The sequence below is a fragment of the Drosophila teissieri genome, chromosome 3R (assembly GCF_016746235.2).
Source record: "Drosophila teissieri strain GT53w chromosome 3R, Prin_Dtei_1.1, whole genome shotgun sequence".
Classification (NCBI taxonomy): Eukaryota; Metazoa; Arthropoda; class Insecta; order Diptera; family Drosophilidae; genus Drosophila; species Drosophila teissieri.
The window spans coordinates 21,597,736-21,617,195 of NC_053032.1; the positions used below are offsets into that span (position 1 = coordinate 21,597,736).

Sequence of the window (19,460 nt, forward strand, 5' to 3'; positions counted from 1 at the left end):
ATATTTATTTTCATTATCTTTGTTAGTTCCCAAATGTGTCGGAGACGGCGAAAATCCATGTGGCAGTTCGCGTGATGGGTGATACTGGAGCAGGAGCTCCCATGTACTTCGACATGATAAATAATAACCACACTTGGCTGAAGGAGGAGAGCGAAACATCGAATTCGGAAGTTTACAGTGGGATTGCCATAGGCTCTTTGCTGTCAATAGCTTGTGTCCTTCTCTTCGGCCTGTTTATAATTTTCCAGCAGCGCAACTTCAAGGCCCGCGCCCAAGGACCCAGCCACCTGACCACACCCACTGATATTAATTTCGGTAATCTGAGCAGTGCCTCGGGGATGCCGGGAGACAGTGCCGGCGGCCTGAGTGGCGGAACATTGCAGCAGGATTGCCACGAGATGCAGACTCTTATTCCGCGTTCGCGCTATCACATTGAACTGCTGCCGGAGCACAGTTTGGAATACCAGACCAGCACGGCGGCCGTGGCCGTTGTTCATCTGGCGAACGGCAATGGGAGTGTCCAGGTGGCGAGGCGATCGGATCAAGATGGAGCAGCTCAGGGGGACTTGGGCATAGCCGGAGTGCACAATCTATCGCAGTTGCCGTTGTGCGGAGTTGGAGGAGCATCGCCGGAGCGAAAGACCGTGCAGGATGCCATGTTGCAGGAGGCGAAAGCCTTCTATATACCCTACAGGCATACGCCACCCAACGCGGTGGCTTTGAGCAGCTCCAAACAGTGTGCGGTGTCCAGTGGCTCCGAACTGGAGGTGATTGTGCCGCCAAATTCGCTGCCATTGGTCACCACCATGCCGGGACTGGGTGTGGTCGGCGGCGGTGGAGGAGCAGGTGTAGGTGGCTCCAGTCGGAGGAGCGGGAGCCTGAGCAGCAGCAGTGCCAGCAGCAGCAGCAATGGCAGCAGTAAAAAACAATTTCACACCAACTTCGTGCGCCACTCGAATTCCAATGATGGAATTTGCCTGCTGGCCGAGGAGGAGGCGGCTGCCACCTTAACACCCACCTCGGAACGGGAATATGCGGCCGTATGCCTCACCAATGGTTTCAAACTGCCCGCCGATGTGGCCAAATCGGGGGGCGGTACGTATAACACCACCAACAATAACAATAGCAGCACTAACACTAGCCAGAAATCAGCAAATGCCAAGGAGCGCCAGCCGCGAGGCAATGGCAATCCGATCTCGTTCAGCCACAATGCATCCAAAGTTCCTGCCAACGGACCAGCGTCCGTTAACGTAAACCATTCGTCGGCGGTCAAGCAATCTTGGCCAGCGGCGACCGTGGTCCATAGACGAGCCCAGGTGGATCCCAATGGGTGAAGCAAGCAGTATTTTTATGAAGCTACTACATAGCAAGCAAGCAAGCAAAACAAAACAAATGGAAAGGAGGTGGGCGGAAAATGATATAGGAGAGAAAATCACATTCACAGCTCGAAACATTCCAAAAGAATATTGATTACGGAGATGATGATTAGATCACTACGATGATTAGCATTTATAAAGAGTACATTTTATAAATGTAAATATTTAGTAACTGAAACTATGGAACTATGGGAGAAATGATTAATTAAGCTAATATTTATACACATGTATCTACATACACTCGTATACAAAACACGTACGCTAAGTTGTATGCTATAGTTTTGTCACGTTTCAACGTTTTTACCGTACTTTTGTATTTGTATTTGTTTAGTTTTTGTTTGTTTTTTCGTTAATTGAGGCTCATTTTTACATGTAACTTTTCTTACACATACACATAATTTATTGTTGCTTTCGATGCAAACACAAACATAACAGAAGCACACCGAAATACATAAGTACATAGCAATAGACCGCGCAGCCCGCAAGTATGCATTACAATATTTGTCGCTGATAATTACTACGTTTAACAATTGCTTCGTAATTGCCGCAAAAAATTCAATTACACTCAAATAGAATAAATATACGCAAACAGAACAGCCAAAAACCACAAATACTGCAATAGCCCACACTCAACCACTCAGCCACCAAACTACCCAACCACTCAAATACCACTCAACCACAATAGTCACAAGTGTTCACATCGATTCCGATTTAAAACGTAATCTATTCAATAATATTTGTAATTTTATTTTATTTATATTTGTAGTCCTCTTTTTTGTAAGTGAAATGTTTAATGTTTAATTTCCGCATATTTACTGCTGCATTTTGTTTTGTTTACACAACCGATATATCAAATGTACCTGATTATATTCATTTTGCATTCTTGTTTTTGTGCTCTCGGTCTCACATGCACTTTCCCTTTGAAAAAGGAACAATTTCCAATTTGTGCACACATCCATATTGCATAACTCTATAATAAGCCACATAATCCATCGCATTGCTGCCGAATTGTAACCTACATAATAAATTTACCAACCGTACCTCGACATCAAAGCTACGCCAAACGAGAAACTACACAAACCGAGCTCCTGCTCCATTCCACTGATATTATTTTTGATAGGAATTGGAAAGCTGATTCAGTAGCCGACACAACGAAGTGTGAACTGTTGTTCTGTGTGAAACGAGATGCGAAAATTGTTACGAGATTCAGAGACAGAAACACAACCATGCACCACACACTTACCCCCAAAAAACCAACCTAACTATAGAACCATAAAATATACATACATTCCACTGGCGTATGCAAGTCGCAGATACATTGTACACACACATATGACACCAATTGGAGATACGTTTTTAAATGACTAAAATAGATATATATATTCAATGTGAACAAAATGTGTTTGAAAACTGTAACTGTAACTGTATACGTATTTAGAGTCTAAGTGCAATACCAACAATTAATTAAATAGCAAAAGGTAACCTATAAGATCCCTGAGGCAGAACAAAACCAACAACTATAAACAATAGTACCTTTCCACTCAACCAGAAGCAATGTTCAAAGTAGACTCACCTCGAACCCAGTTAGTTGCGACTTAGACCATCCGTAAATAAACAATCTGATTTGTGTTCAAGCGGAATAAAGCCGCAGACTTTGAACTCCGAACTGCCCAGTCTCCGAAAGGAGTTACCAGTTTGTATAGCCGAATAGTTTTACAATTTACAAAACCAATGTGCATGCAGAACACAAAAGCCACAAAATGAACTTTAACCTACGAAAAGCATTTAAATACAAAATATATTCCGAAAGAAAAACTCAAAATTCCTAACTAAATAAAACAAAAAAAAAAATAAAAACAAATAGAATGAATCGAATCGAATGAAGGAAAAATCCATTTTAAACGTTACGAACATTAAGAAAACCAAAATTAACTAAACTATTATATGCATCAAAAGGCAACAAGAAAATTTATGTACTAAAGTTATAGAATTAGGCGTAAGAAATCCATATGAATGTACGTGTTTGGAAACTTCGAGGATAAAATGATGATGCGGAGAACTGGAGAAATTAAGTAAAATAGCTGCGATTGTGATCGCCGTGTAAGTGGATGTGATAAATGTTTAAATTATTTAAGCGCAAAAACAATAAAGAAATACGGAAATTAATTATTAGGAAGACAAAGATAGAAATGCGTATTGCGACTTTTGCAACGGTTTTTGGCCAACGGAAACCACTCTAACTAAGAGTCCACTAAAATTGTAAGCAAACAATTATTATGTTCTTATCTTTGGCGAAACTGCTGCTCCTAGCACACTCTCTACTAAGTCTACGCATTTAAACGTAAAATTAGTTTTGCGTATAGATTTTTATTTTTGTAATTTTAGTTCGCATTTAAGTCCACATTTTGTATACCTCATTAGTAGAGTGGCGAACAACTAAATTGTGTAAACGTAAAAAGGCTTGGTTTCTTCGTTTTACAATCAGAGCGTAATATTTGAACTATTCATAATTGAATAAACGAAAATAAAAACTAATGTATTTTTTATGCAATTTATATATGCATTGTACATGCAAGCGAAATTAATTATTTCAAGCAACTGAGCTGCCAACGATTCGTGTTAAAGATTTTGATGCCAGTTCATTGGCCACTACCAACCAACCAGGCCAACAAACAGGACAATGAAATTTGGCACGGCTAAAAAGAGTCTAAGAGAAAAATTAAGAAATCGCGGAGTTTGTTTAGAGAATACAAAGATATGGCAAAGAAGAATGAACGCAACCTTAACTATTGGAAAATATACTAAAAATTAAGTTATGATGGAAAACATACAAAACTCGTGTTTTATTAACTACAAATATTGGCATTTTTCCTACATCATCGAGTAAAAGAGTTTTTTACTGTTTAGGTTTTTATAAAATATAATTTATTATCGGTTTTAGTAATTAAATCCTTAACAAATAGGTATAAAACATCGATTTATTAATTGTCTGGAAATTCAAATATGTATCAATTGTGTCTTCGTTGGTAACATTTTACAGCGGTGTGGGTTTCGGTTTACATGTAGATAGATAGATAGATTCATAGAACTAGCAAACTCTAAGTATGGTATAATATCAATAACGTATTCACGGGTGTTTGGAGGATCATCACAACAAAGTGCTAGAAAAATGATCACAATCGATCACAAAAATTCCAAAATATCATTGACATCCGATGGCATGTCTGAGCATACTTATGTATCTGCTCGCATTAAGCTTAAACTAAAGGCAACATAATGTGTATAACTAACTTGAGCTATGGATAGGCGAATAGAGTTTCGTGAACACCTTTGCTATGCACTATTAAATTAACAAGCGATGCTTTAACATTTAGTGTGCCCCAGCTGGATGCTGTGGCATCTCATATAGGTACGCGTAATTATCATCAAGTTTTCGGTTCTATTCACATTATGGTTTTAAACATATCAGGTCCTACATGCAGTACACTTTTTAACATAAAATGTCTTCTTCTTTCGCCCAGTGCTCAGCACACCTTCTCAATCATTTTCACCAGTTCTTTGTACAAAATACAATCCCGTCCTCGTGGCTTGCAGATCTCTCGATGATCGAGGCGAATGCCGCAGACGTCGCCAATTCCAGGATCTGTCAATTAGAAAGTTCAAATTGATTAGAACTAGGCAGTTGCAAAGTGTAAGTTCATTACAGATTCTTTTAATTAGAATAAAAAGTGATTAGGCTTATCTGTACTTATTTCATGATAACGTTATGCCCTGTTATCAAATTTTCTAATATAGATATGTTGTCTTAATATGGCTGATAAGAAATACGAGCCTAAGAAAAATATTCCGCTGTCATTTCTTACACAGATGATAATGAAAACTATTCTAAAGCCAATAAGTATTATGCTGATAAGGACTAACCCGCTGAGTCCACTCCCACAATGCGAAGATACAGCACTGACATGAGCGTCAGGGCGGTCTCCACGAAACTAAAAACCTCGATCTTCAGGTGACCCAGATGGTACAGTCCCGCAAATCTCCGATGCAAGTCCAGCAGGTACTTGTTATCTGTGGAAAACAATGTCACCATATTAAAGCTGCTATTTCATATCTGGTGGATCTATTTTGACTTACTTTTTTCAATCTCCAGCAGCTCCACGGAGCGCGAGAGTAGTGGCGCCTTGATGCTGGCCAAGTGGGATCCTCGATGGGGCACCGAGTAAAAGAAGCAGCCGCGAGCAGATCGCCAAAGCGGCGTCATCACAGGACGACCACTTTCCCAGGCGTCGACCATCAGTTGCTTGATAAAGAGTCCACCCTTTGAGTGGCCCACATAGATAATGGGACGACCATGGCCCACGCGATGCTGGATGAGCAGCTCGGCCATTTCGCGCGACCTTTGGATCAAGCTGGAGCGCGGCTCCTTGCTCTTCCACAGCGGCCTCCAAAGGTACTGGTCAGTGGTGTAATTCAGGGCTATAACCCGCACTCCAGGACAGTCCAGTGGTAGCCAATCCCCAGGCCAGCACTTGGAGTAGTTTGGATCATTGGGAGATGGCTTGCTCTTGCGGGCGCCCTTACGGGGCGTGGCAGGTGAAGCGGGACGCGGGCGGTCATCCTTCCCATTGGTGCCCTTCTCTTCGTTACCATTGGCCTGCAGCATGGATTCCAACTCTGCCTGTAGCAAACGGCTGTTGTCCTGCATCCTCAGCCGAAAAGTGGGAAAGCTGTACTCGATGCCCTCGCAAATCTGAATTTCTTCGGGCTCTCCGCACACATAAGCATAGCTATAGATAGCGCATTTTTTAGTAACTGTTCATAACAATGGATTCCATGAACTTACTCGCTATCATCGCTATCGGAAGCATTGATCTGGAAGTCTTCCGGATGCACTGGCATGGATCTCTGGAGCCGCGTCCTTCGCCGCACTGGAGAGTCGTCTGGGGTGTCCATACATCGGTTGAGGGAAGCGAACTTTGCCCTCTTCTCCCGCGGCGCCGGATGAATGGCCGCACTGCGGGAGTGGCGAGGTCTCTTTGGTGGACGTACTGGCGGACGTGGTGGCCTTTCGAACTCCACCGGCTGGCGATCGTTCTGCCAGAGTCCTTGTTTCCACGTGTTCACCAAGGATCCATGCAGACCATGGATGAGCACAATATCTGCTCGGATCGGTTGACCCGGTGGCGGCTCGGCCAGGATGTTAATGGTACAACAGCTAGGGGCGTCCGAGCGAGCGGTGTAAAAGGGCGGTCCCTGCATCGGATTGCTGGTCGGGCAGGGGGTGCAGGGAGTTGAGGGCGCACTCAATGTGTCTGGAAGACTCTCAAGGCCGTCCTGTGATTTGCGCATTTTCAGGAGCTTCAGCAGGGGCCCCATGCGGTTGGAAACTGGCGGAGAAAATATAATGAAAATATTATTTCCTTAATTAATCACAAAGCATATACATATAATCCTCTTTATATCTTGATGAATACAGATAAGAAATACTGTGCAAGACATCAAGTTGTGTATATACAAATAGCAATTAAGGTTACATGTGTATATAGTGAAATTTCGTGTAGTTCACCGAACTTTGGCATACTTTTTCTGTAAATAAATTAATAAAACTCACCCTGAACCGAAGACAGATTCAGTGATATAGTGTTGGCGGCAAAGGCCACCAGATTGGTGAGAGCCTGCCGGCTGGAGGCCAGATTCTGGAGCACCCTCAGCACCCGAACATCGCGTATGCCCTTGATGCCCCTGGCCACTCCGTTGGCCAGTGGAAGAACTAGTCGCACCAGGATGCCGAAGACCACTCGCATGCTGCCGCCGTTTTGGCTGTCTCTGCAGGGAATTTTGTTTAGATCAAAATTTGATTTCAATTGCATTTCTTTGTAACTTACGCCTCCATGAGGGCACCGGCACTGCTCGATCGCACCAGATCGCTGACCGCCTGCTCCTCCTCCTGGCGATCGATCTCCACCTCGTTCTCATTGTTTGTACTTTCATTGTGGGCCAGCGTTGGTGACGCATCCACTGGCCCATTGTGTGTCACCGGAAGGCTCTCCTCCCCAACGATTCGCATCATGGCAATGTCGCAGACGTAATGCTCATCGATTTCCTGCAGCGGTGAGCTATTGTCTTCTTCTCCACCTTCGCAATGGAGGCTTCGGTTTTCGCTTCGATTATTGTTCTTCACGTTCTTGAGTTCTGCGCCATCGCTTGCCACTGGGTGATTGCCATTGCAGGCAAATGATTCTTGAGCAGGCTCAGCTCTGCTAACAAACATTTCCCAACTTTCTGCTCGAGTATTGCACTTTCCGAGTTTTCGATGAACTGGCTGTGGGCCAATTAATTCGCATCCAACATGTTGCTGGCAGGGCTATCTGCAATTGCATTTAAATCGTTGAATTCACTGTTAGTCATTGCCTATCCACTAGTGGAACTCGGACGAAGACCCCTGCCCGCCATATATCAATGCCAATGCTGGTCACTGGGCTAAAGACAATCCGGTCAAGTGCAGTTCCTCCCTCGGTTTCCTGCTCTCTACTTGCCTCTACTTGCACTTCAAGGAAAACAGCCTGGCTAAAAATAACCCATTCACTTGACGCTGCTCTGCGGGAAATTACTTATACGACGCGTGGGCTTGGTGTAATAATAGTTGCACGAAGGACAACCGCAGATTGCACGAGAAACCCGAATCCTTTTATAAAAAATATTTAAGGCAAAAAAAGTGCACTTAAATGAAAATGTTACTCTGTTCCACAGAAAAGAATTTTAAAATAAAAGGTAAAGACTTTCACCTGGTAATGAAAACCTTTTGCTTTTAAGGCAAGGTAAACCTTTAATTTAAAAAGCACCCTTTTAAGGGAAATTCCTAATTTTAGTGTTTATAGCTTTTTAACCACAAAAACATTAGGGCTCTGTTCAATTTAGCTTACAAAAGGTTCCTGTCAGCCGCAAACACAAAGGTACTTATACCGAAAGCTCCACTGCCGTTGCAATCCAATTAGATGCGAAAGCAACAAATGTCAGATATATATTGTTGTGCCGCATAATGACATCGTGACGTGCCCCTAGGGTACGACGGCCCACCAAAGGTTCAAGTTGAGGGTCGTGGTGTGAAGAGCGCGGCACTCGACAAGGCACAAATTCTCATCGCATTTTCTGTTGTGCTGCTATTTATAGAGGAAAAATGCCGCAGTATGCTATGTTGCATGCGCCTGACACAATGAGTATATATAAGAACCACTGGGTGGTTTGCTGTACGTCATGCAAAATGGCAGCTCAAAAAAAGGGGAAAATCTATTACGAAAATCAACCAGTTGGAATGCCAGTTATGTATGTGGCTCGTACAATGACAACCGCACAACCCACTCAACTTACACTTGCTGCTAGATCGGAGATAACAGATCGCAGAACGGAGAAATGCAAACCGCTCGCCGTGGAAATCTCAGAACGACTGGATCGGCACCTTGACGATACGAATTGGCGAGGCTTGGGTTGTCTTGCGGTTATACCCGCCCCTAGAGTGCTCGGCACTTGCAATAGTGAAATTGAGGCAAATACTTTGGCCTGAAGTGGCCGGCCGACCGGCAACGGCCAATTGTCTGCCTTTCGACAAATTGGAGACGGCAAAAAGTTCAATTCATTTGGCACACATCGTTCCTTATCGTCCATTGTTTCATTAAGTGCGACTGAGTTTCCCTGAAATGATTTGCTTTCCCGCAAACAAATTGAAGAGCAGGAAAGTTGTCTTATCTAAATGCCAGGTGCCGTGATAGCTAACGTCCTCTGGATTAGCCAGCCAAATTGGTTTTATGGAAATTTCGTAAATTAATTAGATCGACCAGATGGGGGCCAGGGGCCAGTAGGCGCTCTTATCTTATGCGAATTTATTTATTTCGCCGTTTCCAATTGAGGGGGTTGCGAACTCTTTTGACAGACACACACTTAGTATGCTTTATGGTGCCTATAAAATGCTAATGCCCAGATAAACTCAATCAAGTGCTCGCCTTTTGTTATACGAGCCATTGAGGTGCACTACTTTATGTGTACGTATAGTATCTGTTTAGTATGCAGTGCACGGCACCAGATATTTTGGCCCTGATAATTCAAAATCAATAAGTTAAATGCATTTTTAATGCGCTCTTCTCTTCTATCAACTCATTGAACAAGAGGGAAATTTTCCATTGAAGAAATTTCTTCTTCTAAATGCTTTGCATTTTAGAGGCGCAGAAAGCGGTGTAAATATGTAAAATTTAAAAACAGACTTCTTATCTAATGGCAATCGATAAGAATTGCAAATGCTATTGTGCAATATGTGTGCTTCTCGAGAGTAGTGGTCATGCTTGTGCGCCGAGCCGCTCTTCTCTCGATCGCTGATTTCGCCCACGGGGCGTATGCTTGATGCGAACTCTGGCTGCTGAGTTTGTTACTCATTCGCCGCGTGGACTTCGGCCAGCCGGTTTTATCTTGTTGCGGTGCAGCAAATGCAGTCGCAGTGCCTTTTGTTTGCTGCTCTTTATCGAGACTCGATGCACACGGCTGCCGAGGTGGTCAACAAAAGGCACACTAAACCCTTTGGTTTTGTAATGCGATACCGAAATTTGCGATAATCGTGTATTATTGTTCGGATGTGCGGGGCCTATGGGGCATAATTGCTGCCCAACAAGCTGGTAAACGTGTGCACATTTGTCAGCTGGAAATTGGCTGTTATTATGCATAATAATCGGCTGCAATGGCCGGGGGCCAATGTTGCTGGGCGTTCAGCATTACACACGCAAGGCGTTCGGCATGCTAATTAATTTGTCGCATGTGGCAGCCACGTGAAGGGGCGAATTTGGTGACTGAGATTGCATGCTCGACTGGTCCAGTAATTCACCTGTTTGTCTTATCCATTATTGTGTAAAGTGTGCAATAAACTGGAACAAACACAATACACACCATTGCATTGGTTTGCGATGACACAAGGTTGTTTCGCAACGATCCATTTTAGTACGCACATTAAAGCATGGATAACTAACCGCCTTTCATCCGTGAAATTAGCCCCATCACAATTGATTTGCCAGGTTAATCGGAGACACATTTTTCAGGTTCAAGAATTATTCACAGCGATAAGATATGCACTTGGATTTCAACTTGGGCAATAAACCGTCAAAGCTGAAAGCTCAATAAATTGGCTGGAAAACAGCTGTCGCCCCCCAAAAGAAAGGTCGCTGGCGAGAATACATGAATACAGCAGCATTATGCGATAATTAATTTCTTACCCATTTGTGGGTCACTGGCAGATAAGCAATGAACTGCGGAAGGCCGTTTCTTAACTGGGTCAGAAGACAATGGGAAATCGTCAGCTGTTTATCCTGCTGTCTTCCGCAAGAGTGAAATATTCATATTTATACATTCATGAGTTAAATGTACAATTCCTGCTGCGATAAGAAGCTGAAATAAATTCGTTAAATGTTCCTTATCACGCACTTTCATTATCCAGCTTTTTGTTTGTAATAACTAATCAGAGTGTGAACTGGTTTCGGTAAACAACCGAAATGATAATCATTTCCCGCCCACTCAAACAAAAGCATTCGCCCGCAGCTGCACATCATTTTCATATTTGGAAATACATTTGTATTATTTCCATACCAGTTGTTTGACAACCAGCTCGAAAACGAGTTATGCAAAGCCAGTGGCGGCAATTCATTTAGATTATGTATATCTGTGTCTGCAGAGCACGGATCAGGCCATACAGACACCATACACCATACAGGCCATACAGACCATACTGAAAATGTTCTGTCAGGTGATGCTTATGACAATGAGGAACTGTACCGCCGGCAGCCTTGACCCCGAACGACCTTGAGTGGGTGGCTACTGGCTTGGATTTGGGTGACTTTGACGGGCCATTCTCTCTGCTAATTAGTATGTTTACCCCAATGACCGATAGAACGCGCCAGATATTAATTACCATCCTGCATCGGACTGGTTTGATTGAGCCTTGGCAACTGTCCGCCGCCAGCTGTGGACTTTGGTCAAGCATATGAAAGGCAAACGGACTGAAACATAACTCATTACACGGGGGAAATATATGGAAAATATCTCTCTCTTCAAATGTTTTTTTTTTACTTTTTGAACGAGTTTCTTGTGGCATGGCAACGATATGTATGTACATATACATATGTTATCGTATAAAGCAAAGCGTTGGTCTTATTATTAATTGAGTAAGGAAAATTTCGAACAGGTGTGACAGAAATAGATTCTGTAATACTCACAATATTTGTATCTTTTATTATGCTTCATAGATCATAGCTTTAGGATCATATGCTACCTAGTAAAATGTGGATCTAAAAGATTCTTTTAAGCTAACATACAGCTAACTGCACAAGCATTTAGATAGCTATTCAATCAAAACGTTGGAAAATTAGTGGAAAATCATAGATTTTAGGATCATTTTCTACCTAGTAAAACATACAGCTATCTTTACAAGTATTTAGATAGCCCTTTAAACAACGCAATACGTTTGAAAAACAAATTGTTAGGTGAGATTCTTCCGCATGCAAATGAGCTTGAGTTTTCCTCGTTTCTCTCTCTGTAACAGAGCTTCTTGCTCCGCTGCTTTTCTCGCGGCTGCTCACACTCAGTCTCTCAGTGGAAAACCGGCAAGTGAGAGCAGAGAGCCGCAGCATTTTCCCAAAGACTCCCCCAATGAGCGGGATTACTCTCGGCCAAAAGCTGCTGAGGCACGCGGTGGCTTTGTATTTGTACATATGTATGTACGTATGTAGATGGCTAAGGTGGCTTAAAAACAAAACAACACGTGTGGTGTGGGTGGGGCACAAGGCGCCAAAGGGGGAAAGGCGTGCTGAGGGGCCGAGGGAGTTGTAACTCTAAGCCGCGGAAGCCTTAACCTTCAGCACGCGTGCTCAGATAAAAGGTAATGAAACGAAAATAAAACGAAAACGAAAAGAATCGGAAAGGAGCTATAATGTCCGAACTTTAAGGCCGCGAACGTGTTTTGAGTTTCTGACCATCCAGTCCAGTTCACTCCCCTAACATATATATATATATATATAAATATATAGATATGTCTATATATGCCATATATAGTTTGTGTGTGGGGCGAGCCAATTTGTCGGGGGAATTCGCACTGTATCTGTGATGAGTCCATTTGCCAAAGGTTTGTCAGCCCCGTAACGAGTATTAATTGAATTATTCACAGCGCAAAAAAAAGACAGAAAGTTCACACCTGCTACATTAAAAGCGGTTAAATTTTAATCGGCTTGGCAACTGTTTTTTGTTTGTCTGCTTAATAGTTAATAAGTTTTTCCACAGCGACTTTGTTGTTGTTTTGCAGGGATATATGCCATATAGCTGGGGTTATTAGTGATGGAGACACTGAGGGACAGCACTTGCAGATATATTCAAGAGTTCTGTTCGAAGAACTCTTCTTTATAGGCATTTATCGTGCGTCTATATATCAAGTATATATATGCGATGAATCCGACAAAGCATGCTCGCACACACACGCTCACTCACACACACACTCTTGAACTTACACACTCGACAACAACAAAGCTCTTGGCGTTACGCGAGTTATGTTCAAAAAGCGTAGCGAATCCGAGAGGAGCGAAGCGAAAATCGCGTCCGCAGCGTTTGGACGCTCGGCGGCAACTATTGTGCTATTACAAAAATACACGCTCTCGAAGAATCTCCAACTGAAGCCCTTCCACCGCCCAAACCCCCCACCAACACACACACACAAACGCACACAGAAAATATCAAAGCTATCTGTGTGTGTCAACAAAAGTTTAGCAGCTGTTCGCGTTGCTAAGCTTTTCATGACGCGCAGAGAAAGCGTAAAGAGAATTCCACCGTTAAAGTACAACTAAGAGAGCTCCACTTAAATCGAGACGGGGCTGCCAACTTATTGCGTTGCAGCCCGCGAATTTATTATCCATTCAAATATGCCATAGTGTGGTTTATACAAATATATCAAATTATATCGAGCACTAATCAAGAAAATAGCAAATGCCAAGTTATTTGGAAGCCTGCAAACAGCCTTTACATTTTATGTTTAATCCACATAAAATATTCAAAGTATATTTATTTATTTAGTACCTCACAATATTTAAAGGTAAAACCGCCAGCTTGTGGTATTTTCATGATTAACGCTCGGTGTGTTTGTGATCAAAGTTTAGACCCGCCCATTGGGGCCTTACAAATCTAAGCTCCCCCAAAGGAAGAGGGGCTCAGCAGTCACTTGAATGTGGCCAAGTGACTGGCCAAAAAAACCGATTCCCTAACGTCTGGCGTTAGTTGCAAAAAAGTGCCTCATTCACGACGAGTCCGAGCTGGAGGACGAGGAGCTGGAGGAGCTGCTGTCCCCGGAACTGGTGTCGCTACTACTACCGCGGTGCTTCCGGCGCCTGGCCTTCTTCTCGTCGATAACCTCGTAGCTGGGCAGCGTGGAGTTGCTGGAGTCGGAGCTGCTGCTGCTCGAGCTGCTCGACTCCTCCACAACTGCCTCGATTTTGCGGGATTTCCTGCGCCAAAACGGGCAATAAGTCAAAGGATAACCAGCCAAGTCCCGAGATATTACCTACTTCTTATCGTTTTTATCCGCGTTCTTGCGCTTCTGCTTTTTGGCCAGGTCGCAGTCACTCGGTGAACTGCTGCAGGTGCGCTTCGACTTCTTGGCCTTCTTGTCCTTGCGGCGCGACTCCTTGTCCGTGCCACTCGCCTTCGTGGAGTACAGGTTTTGCGAGCTGGCCGTGGAGTAGCCAGTGTCCTTGCGCTTGCGCTTCTTCCTGGAATCAGTGGGTTAATCAGAATTTTCTATAAAATATAGCTATGCTCAAGACGCACTTGTCCTTCTTGTCCTTCTTCTTTTTGCTGTACACCGCCTCCTGCTCGGCATAGTCCTTGTCCTTTGCTCTATAAATAATTCATGCAGTTTATTAAACAAGTATTTCAACCAGCAAACACTCACCTTTTGATCTTCTTCTTGACATCACCACCCCGCTCGTTGGATATCATGTAAATGCTATTCTGATCCGCATCCTGCACTTTCCTACGAGATTGGAACTGGCGCGCCTTGGCCATTCGACTTTCGCGCCGATTTTTCCAGAACTCGGCGTTGACCACATATAGCCGATAAAGCTGCAGGATGATCACCAACGAGTTTTTGCCTAATATCATTCAAATGATAAAATTGCTTATAAATGTATGTATTATTAAAACGTACATGTGAAGAAGACGTTCATGTAGTTAATGATTTTGTACTGGAAGATGATCAGCAGGCGAAAGGTGAGGAAGGGGGCGTCCTGCAGGATCACATTGAGTACGATGCCCCACACGTCAATGCCACAGCAGCAGTTCTGGCAGCAGTCTGTATGTCTGCAGAACAGAGATTCGCATAGAAAAAAGTTTATAAATGATCATGAAATAAACTCACTCCTCCTTGTGATGCGAGCCACTGCCTCGTGGTCGTCGTCCTCGCGTGGCGGACAGCACGATGGTGAACTGCATGAGGCTCCAGGACCAAATGCCCAGTGTCAGAAAGACCAGAAATCCAATCTTGGCTATGGAGTCGTCCTTGTAGGAGTCGAAGAACTCAATGATATCCGCCGCCGTGCCAATGTAGACCAGGAGCAGTTGGCTGAGCTGATCCCGGGTTAGATCGCCCTTGGGCAGCAGCCAGCGACCCACGATGAGGATGAGCATGAGGAACTGCTCGATGAGGGTTGTCCAGGTGTCCGGGGTCACCGAGAGGGTGACCCCGGCCTGACCCAGCAGAGTGGCCACCGGCGGCACGCCACTGCTGTTGGTGCTGCTGATGTAGATGGTGGTGTTGCCCACGGGAATGCTGAAGTTGCTCGGACTGTACACCGTCGAGTTGATCGCAGTCATGTTGCCCACGCGCCGGGCCACCTTGTCCAGCTCCAGGAGCCATATCGCCGGCACAATGCTGCTCAGGTAGAGGAACACCGAGGGGCAGAACCTGCGGACACAAAGGACACCGATGAGGTGGCCGAACGCCGAACGCCCAAAACAAACAACAAGTCTGAGTGAGGCGACGAAAGGTAAACAAGAATCAAAAGACGACGCCTCCTCCTTCCCCCGCGAAATTCCATTAAAGTTTTTACCAGGACGAAGTGGAGGGGTGGGGGGTTGAACAACTTACACTTGAAATAAAAGTGCCCAGAGAATTGCTACAAATTGTCTATCAAATTTCCATAGTTTGGAATTCATAGCTATGCCACTTTCTAAACTCAATTCAACTCAATAGCCATACTTGTGACCAAGCATCCTTTGTAAGCTAAGGTGTGCTGTTTTGAAAGGGGGGGTACTTTTTTCTGAGTGTGGGGGTGCGGCCGCAGAGCTGGTGGTTTTTATGGAAGTGGGTGGCCAGGTGGGGCACACACTAAACACATGATTTCACTTTTAATTGAAAATCAAAGCCCGCGGCATGACGTCAGCATCGACTGATTGTTGTTTACACTTCGAGTTCGGAGTTAAGTCAGGGTATCCTGGAGTAGCCAGGATCTGGTGGTTTCATGCTTACCAGCGCCACTCCTGCGTCTTCTTGATCATGATGGTGAAGATGCCCTCGAGCAGCAGCAACAGCAGTGGTCCACATAGTGCCCAGTATATGATATCGCTCTTGAGGGCCACCACCTGCCAAATGGCCAGCAGGCTGTGCGCACTGAAGATGATCCTCGTGAGGATGGCCTTGATCGTCGAGATTATCTTGGCCATGGCTGCAATGACATAATCCTCTCCTGCTCGCTTCCTGCAGCTCGGCAATCAGGACCAATGCCAAAGGACCGAGGACCAAGAACCAAGGACCAAGGAAAAGCGAACCGCACACGGCGAAATGGCAAACGCAACTGACAGCAGAAATCGCGGGGCCCCATATGCTTTCATTAGATGTTTAAACGCTTTTTAAGAAATTAAGGACACCGCCGCGAATGGCGCGTAATTGGTGAATGGCCACTGGTGAGGGAACCCTGTCCCGATGTCCTGTGTGTGCGTTCAGGACGAATCATCTTCGGCTTGTCCAGGGACGAACTGCAGACCGCAGAGTAAAGGAATGGATTCTTTGGCTTTTAAAGAAGAGCTGGTTTATCTTAAGTAAATTTAAGCTGATAAGGTATTTTTATGTATAATGTACTCTTTTGATTTTACGTTTTAATATTCTCTGATATATAAGTAATGTATGAAATTAAATTCAGTTGATATTTTTCCAATTCCCTCGAGCAAAACGCTCCTGGAAATGACTCCCCCACCGAAATCGAAGCCATGCGTGTTTTACTTATGTGCCTCGCAGTCACACGACCATTAAATGCTTCAGCTGACTTTTAAGACAGCAAACGGTGGACGATAAACGAGGAGTCCGAGTCCGCCTTCCACCCACCGGATTTTGGGTATGGCCCCGCAAATGCAGTGCAAACAAATCGGCGAAGGGAACGACCCCGAGCCTTGGCCATCAAACCGCTGGTAATGTAGCTGCATGGAAAGTTATAGTCATCGTAAAACCACCCCACCGAGATATATAGACGCGTATCTATGGGATGTTTGCCCCTAGGTGGGCAGAGTTGGGTCAATGTTTTGGCCGCACGTGAAGTCATTGAACAGGCGTAAGTAAGGGATGAGGTTCGTGCTCCGACTTGGCACAGCCATGCTAGGCGGGCAACCTGTTGACTGGCACACAGAAATCTTACAGTCTATACGGCGAGCTTGGGAGCAAAGTAAGTAATACAGCATATATCACTCATACGACATGTGCAACTGCCTTTGCATTCAGAGACATCACATGGTGTTCTATGAGGAGTAAAGTAATTCAGCGTATATTACGCATACGCCATGTGCAACAGCCTTTGCAAGCCAATAGGAATGTTCTAGTACTTACCTTCCAATTGCTTCAATCACATTATTATTTTTGTTTTAAATATTTAGGTGTTTGTTTGGAGTGTAGCTTTTATTGCGCGAATTGATATGACTCGTTATGGCTTTGGGAACTCATCCCTGATTGCGGCGGCGGAGCAGCTGGTTGACCCGGCGCGAACTGACCCGCCTGCCCGAGCGCTTCTTGGATTTGGAGCTGGAGCTGGAGCTGGAGCCGTTCTTGTAGACACGCACCTTGCGCTTGATCGAGTACTTGAGATTCTTGATCCTGAACCGCTTGCGATGGACCTTCGAGGAGGAGGACGAGGAGGCCGTCGTGGTGGTGGTGGTTGTGGTGGCATCCGTCGTCGTCGTCGTCGTGGTGGTGGCGTCGGTGGTGGTGGTGGTCGTCGAGGTTGTGGTCGTGGCGGTGGTTAGCCAGATGCACAGGCTTATCGCCAGGATGCGGAGTGCCAGTTGTCCTGCCTTCATAGTGTGTGTGTGTGCTGCCTGATGCTGTTGCTGTGGTGAATGCCATTTCGGACGCTGGCAGTTTTATATGTGGCCAAGACAATTGGCGAAATGTCTCAGCAAATATTGGCATTATGCTCTCGCCAATTACGTCTGCGCAACATTTTGGCCATATTTACACAGTTTGGTGATCAAACAAAGGAACAAGCTGGAATTTCGCAGAACGGGCCAACTGCCGCCACTAGCTATTAAGTTATATGTTTTATATAGCACTGACTTGAATTTTTACGACCTTTCATCTAAAATTAATCACACATTCCACTGAGAGAATTAGGTATTAAGAATTAAGCGAAATATTAAATAGAATAGAAATATCTATCCACCCTCTAAAAGAAGCAAATTAGGGGGAATAATATCCTGTGTAAAACTTTAAATTTAAGAATAGCGAGTATTTCAATAAGTTAGTTTAAAGAAGTGCAATGATTTGCTTAAATTGGGTACTTCCTTTTGCCGAGTGCCACCTAGTGTCGCCAGTCAGCTCCCTTCCCGAACAAATACAGATTGAGTGCCTGCATGTTGGCACATAAAACACTGCATAACCAAATATTTGCGTAGATCCAACTTGACTCCGTATTTGCCCGAAGGTCTGAAGGACCACCGCGAACTGCGAACTGCGGATGACATGTATTGGTCCTGCGGATGACACCGATACCGAGTTACTGACGCTCTTGGGTTGCGTGGTCGGGCGGTCTCCCGCAGGGGCTTATCAACTTTATCCAGTCCAGGTTGCTATATAAGTGCGGGATATGCCAACCGACGTTCATTCGCAAGTCTCCTGCTGCAGGTGTCCCGTGCTCCAGTTCCTGCTCCTGCTCCTGGCCAACCTTCCAGCTCCTCGGACTAATGGCTCACTACGCGTACCTCGCCGCCCTCGTGCTCCTGGGCATCTGCTGCCAGTGGGGATGCTGTGCAGCCATGGCCATGCCGGATGAGGAGCGCTATGTGCGCAAGGAGTACAACCGGGACCTGCTCGACTGGTTCAACAACGTGGGCGTGGGACAGTTCAGTCCCGGCCAAGTGGCCACGCTCTGTCGCTATCCGCTGATCCTCGAGAACTCCTTGGGCCCGGCCATGCCCATCCGGAAGCGCAACTCGGAGCTCATCAACTCCTTGTTGAGTCTGCCCAAGAACATGAACGATGCGGGCAAGTAAGCCCGTGCAGAAATGGCGAAGGAATGAAGGAATGTTGAACGACGGAACCTGAACAAGAACTTATGATTTGATGTTATACTTTGGGTTTTCGGTGCGTCGAAGGAAAGTGAAAGTCCGCAGATGTAAGCTGGTGTAGTCATCTAATTGAGAGCAAAGACCGTATAACTTTTGTTGCTTTAAACCTTTATGAACCTATATAGAGAAATATACAAGTAGCCTATTGTAGAAATGTTGTATATTATTAGGCTTCTTGCTGAAATAAACGTTTCCTGTCTTCAAATCTGGAAATCTGGTACAACAACTATTAAAGATTTTTATTCTGCGCATGGCAGACATTGTATCTTAATCACAGATACTAAACCTGGTTAAACATATTCGGTTTCGAAAGTAGATTTTGTCTATTGCTAAAATTGGAATATATATTTATTTCTATTTTAAGTACTAACTTAAATAAATATGCAATACTGAAGCAGTCAAAAGTATGCTTTGGAAGCAAAAAACCCAAAGAATTGGCCATGAACTTGGCAAACAGACGCTTAA

General features: G+C 44.6%; 5 protein-coding genes across 9 annotated transcripts in view; 2 read left to right on the top strand and 3 right to left on the bottom strand.

The window, feature by feature from the left end:
* Positions 1-4,146, top strand: part of LOC122621343 — a 58,332-nt gene extending 54,186 nt beyond the window's left edge. For both annotated transcript variants that reach the window (XM_043799177.1, XM_043799178.1), the window contains exon 11: positions 27-4,146. In XM_043799177.1, the coding sequence (XP_043655112.1) occupies positions 27-1,334 (1,308 nt within the window). In that variant the 3' untranslated portion in view covers positions 1,335-4,146. The remainder of the gene's footprint in view (positions 1-26) is intronic.
* A 649-nt stretch (positions 4,147-4,795) lies between these two features.
* LOC122621346 lies at positions 4,796-13,035 on the bottom strand. 4 transcript variants are annotated; one of them, XM_043799183.1, is made up of 7 exons: positions 12,908-13,035; positions 7,262-7,744; positions 6,988-7,202; positions 6,220-6,763; positions 5,511-6,163; positions 5,298-5,444; positions 4,796-5,019 (listed from the first exon to the last, which is right to left on the bottom strand). In XM_043799183.1, the coding sequence occupies exons 2-7, from the start codon at positions 7,645-7,647 to the stop codon at positions 4,901-4,903; spliced, it is 2,064 nt and encodes a 687-aa protein (XP_043655118.1). In that variant the 5' UTR covers positions 7,648-7,744; positions 12,908-13,035; the 3' UTR covers positions 4,796-4,900. The 4 variants fall into 4 exon arrangements, with proteins under 4 accessions (XP_043655118.1, XP_043655119.1, XP_043655120.1 ...); XM_043799184.1 differs by lacking the exon at positions 12,908-13,035 and adding an exon at positions 8,745-8,809; XM_043799185.1 differs by lacking the exon at positions 12,908-13,035 and adding an exon at positions 7,913-8,108.
* Positions 13,036-13,686: 651 nt separating this feature from the next.
* LOC122621859 (transmembrane protein 26) lies at positions 13,687-16,109 on the bottom strand. The gene is made up of 7 exons (XM_043799852.1): positions 15,916-16,109; positions 14,806-15,351; positions 14,596-14,747; positions 14,341-14,539; positions 14,217-14,285; positions 13,955-14,158; positions 13,687-13,894 (listed from the first exon to the last, which is right to left on the bottom strand). The coding sequence occupies exons 1-7, from the start codon at positions 16,107-16,109 to the stop codon at positions 13,687-13,689; spliced, it is 1,572 nt and encodes a 523-aa protein (XP_043655787.1).
* Positions 16,110-17,257: 1,148 nt separating this feature from the next.
* Positions 17,258-17,991, bottom strand: LOC122621574 (protein new-glue 3). Its single transcript, XM_043799483.1, has one exon. It carries the CDS (start codon positions 17,727-17,729, stop codon positions 17,373-17,375), a length of 357 nt encoding a protein of 118 aa, XP_043655418.1. The 5' UTR covers positions 17,730-17,991; the 3' UTR covers positions 17,258-17,372.
* A 557-nt stretch (positions 17,992-18,548) lies between these two features.
* LOC122621245 (protein PDF) lies at positions 18,549-19,430 on the top strand. The gene has a single exon (XM_043799056.1). The coding sequence runs from the start codon at positions 18,612-18,614 to the stop codon at positions 18,918-18,920; it is 309 nt and encodes a 102-aa protein (XP_043654991.1). The 5' UTR covers positions 18,549-18,611; the 3' UTR covers positions 18,921-19,430.
* The last annotated feature ends 30 nt before the right edge of the window (positions 19,431-19,460 follow it).

Coding starts and splice junctions, on each gene's coding strand:
- LOC122621346 (XM_043799183.1), bottom strand. CDS start 7,647: ATGTTTGTTAGCAGAGCTGAGCCTGCTCAAGAATCATTTGCCTGCAAT. Junction 6,764..6,987: donor GAATCTGTCTTCGGTTCAGG/GTGAGTTTTATT, acceptor TTTCTCCGCCAG/TTTCCAACCGCATGGGGCCC. Junction 6,164..6,219: donor TCCGATAGCGATGATAGCGA/GTAAGTTCATGG, acceptor CGCTATCTATAG/CTATGCTTATGTGTGCGGAG.
- LOC122621859 (XM_043799852.1), bottom strand. CDS start 16,109: ATGGCCAAGATAATCTCGACGATCAAGGCCATCCTCACGAGGATCATC. Junction 14,748..14,805: donor GGCTCGCATCACAAGGAGGA/GTGAGTTTATTT, acceptor TCTGTTCTGCAG/ACATACAGACTGCTGCCAGA. Junction 14,286..14,340: donor GTCAAGAAGAAGATCAAAAG/GTGAGTGTTTGC, acceptor AATTATTTATAG/AGCAAAGGACAAGGACTATG.
- LOC122621574 (XM_043799483.1), bottom strand. CDS start 17,729: ATGAAGGCAGGACAACTGGCACTCCGCATCCTGGCGATAAGCCTGTGC.
- LOC122621245 (XM_043799056.1), top strand. CDS start 18,612: ATGGCTCACTACGCGTACCTCGCCGCCCTCGTGCTCCTGGGCATCTGC.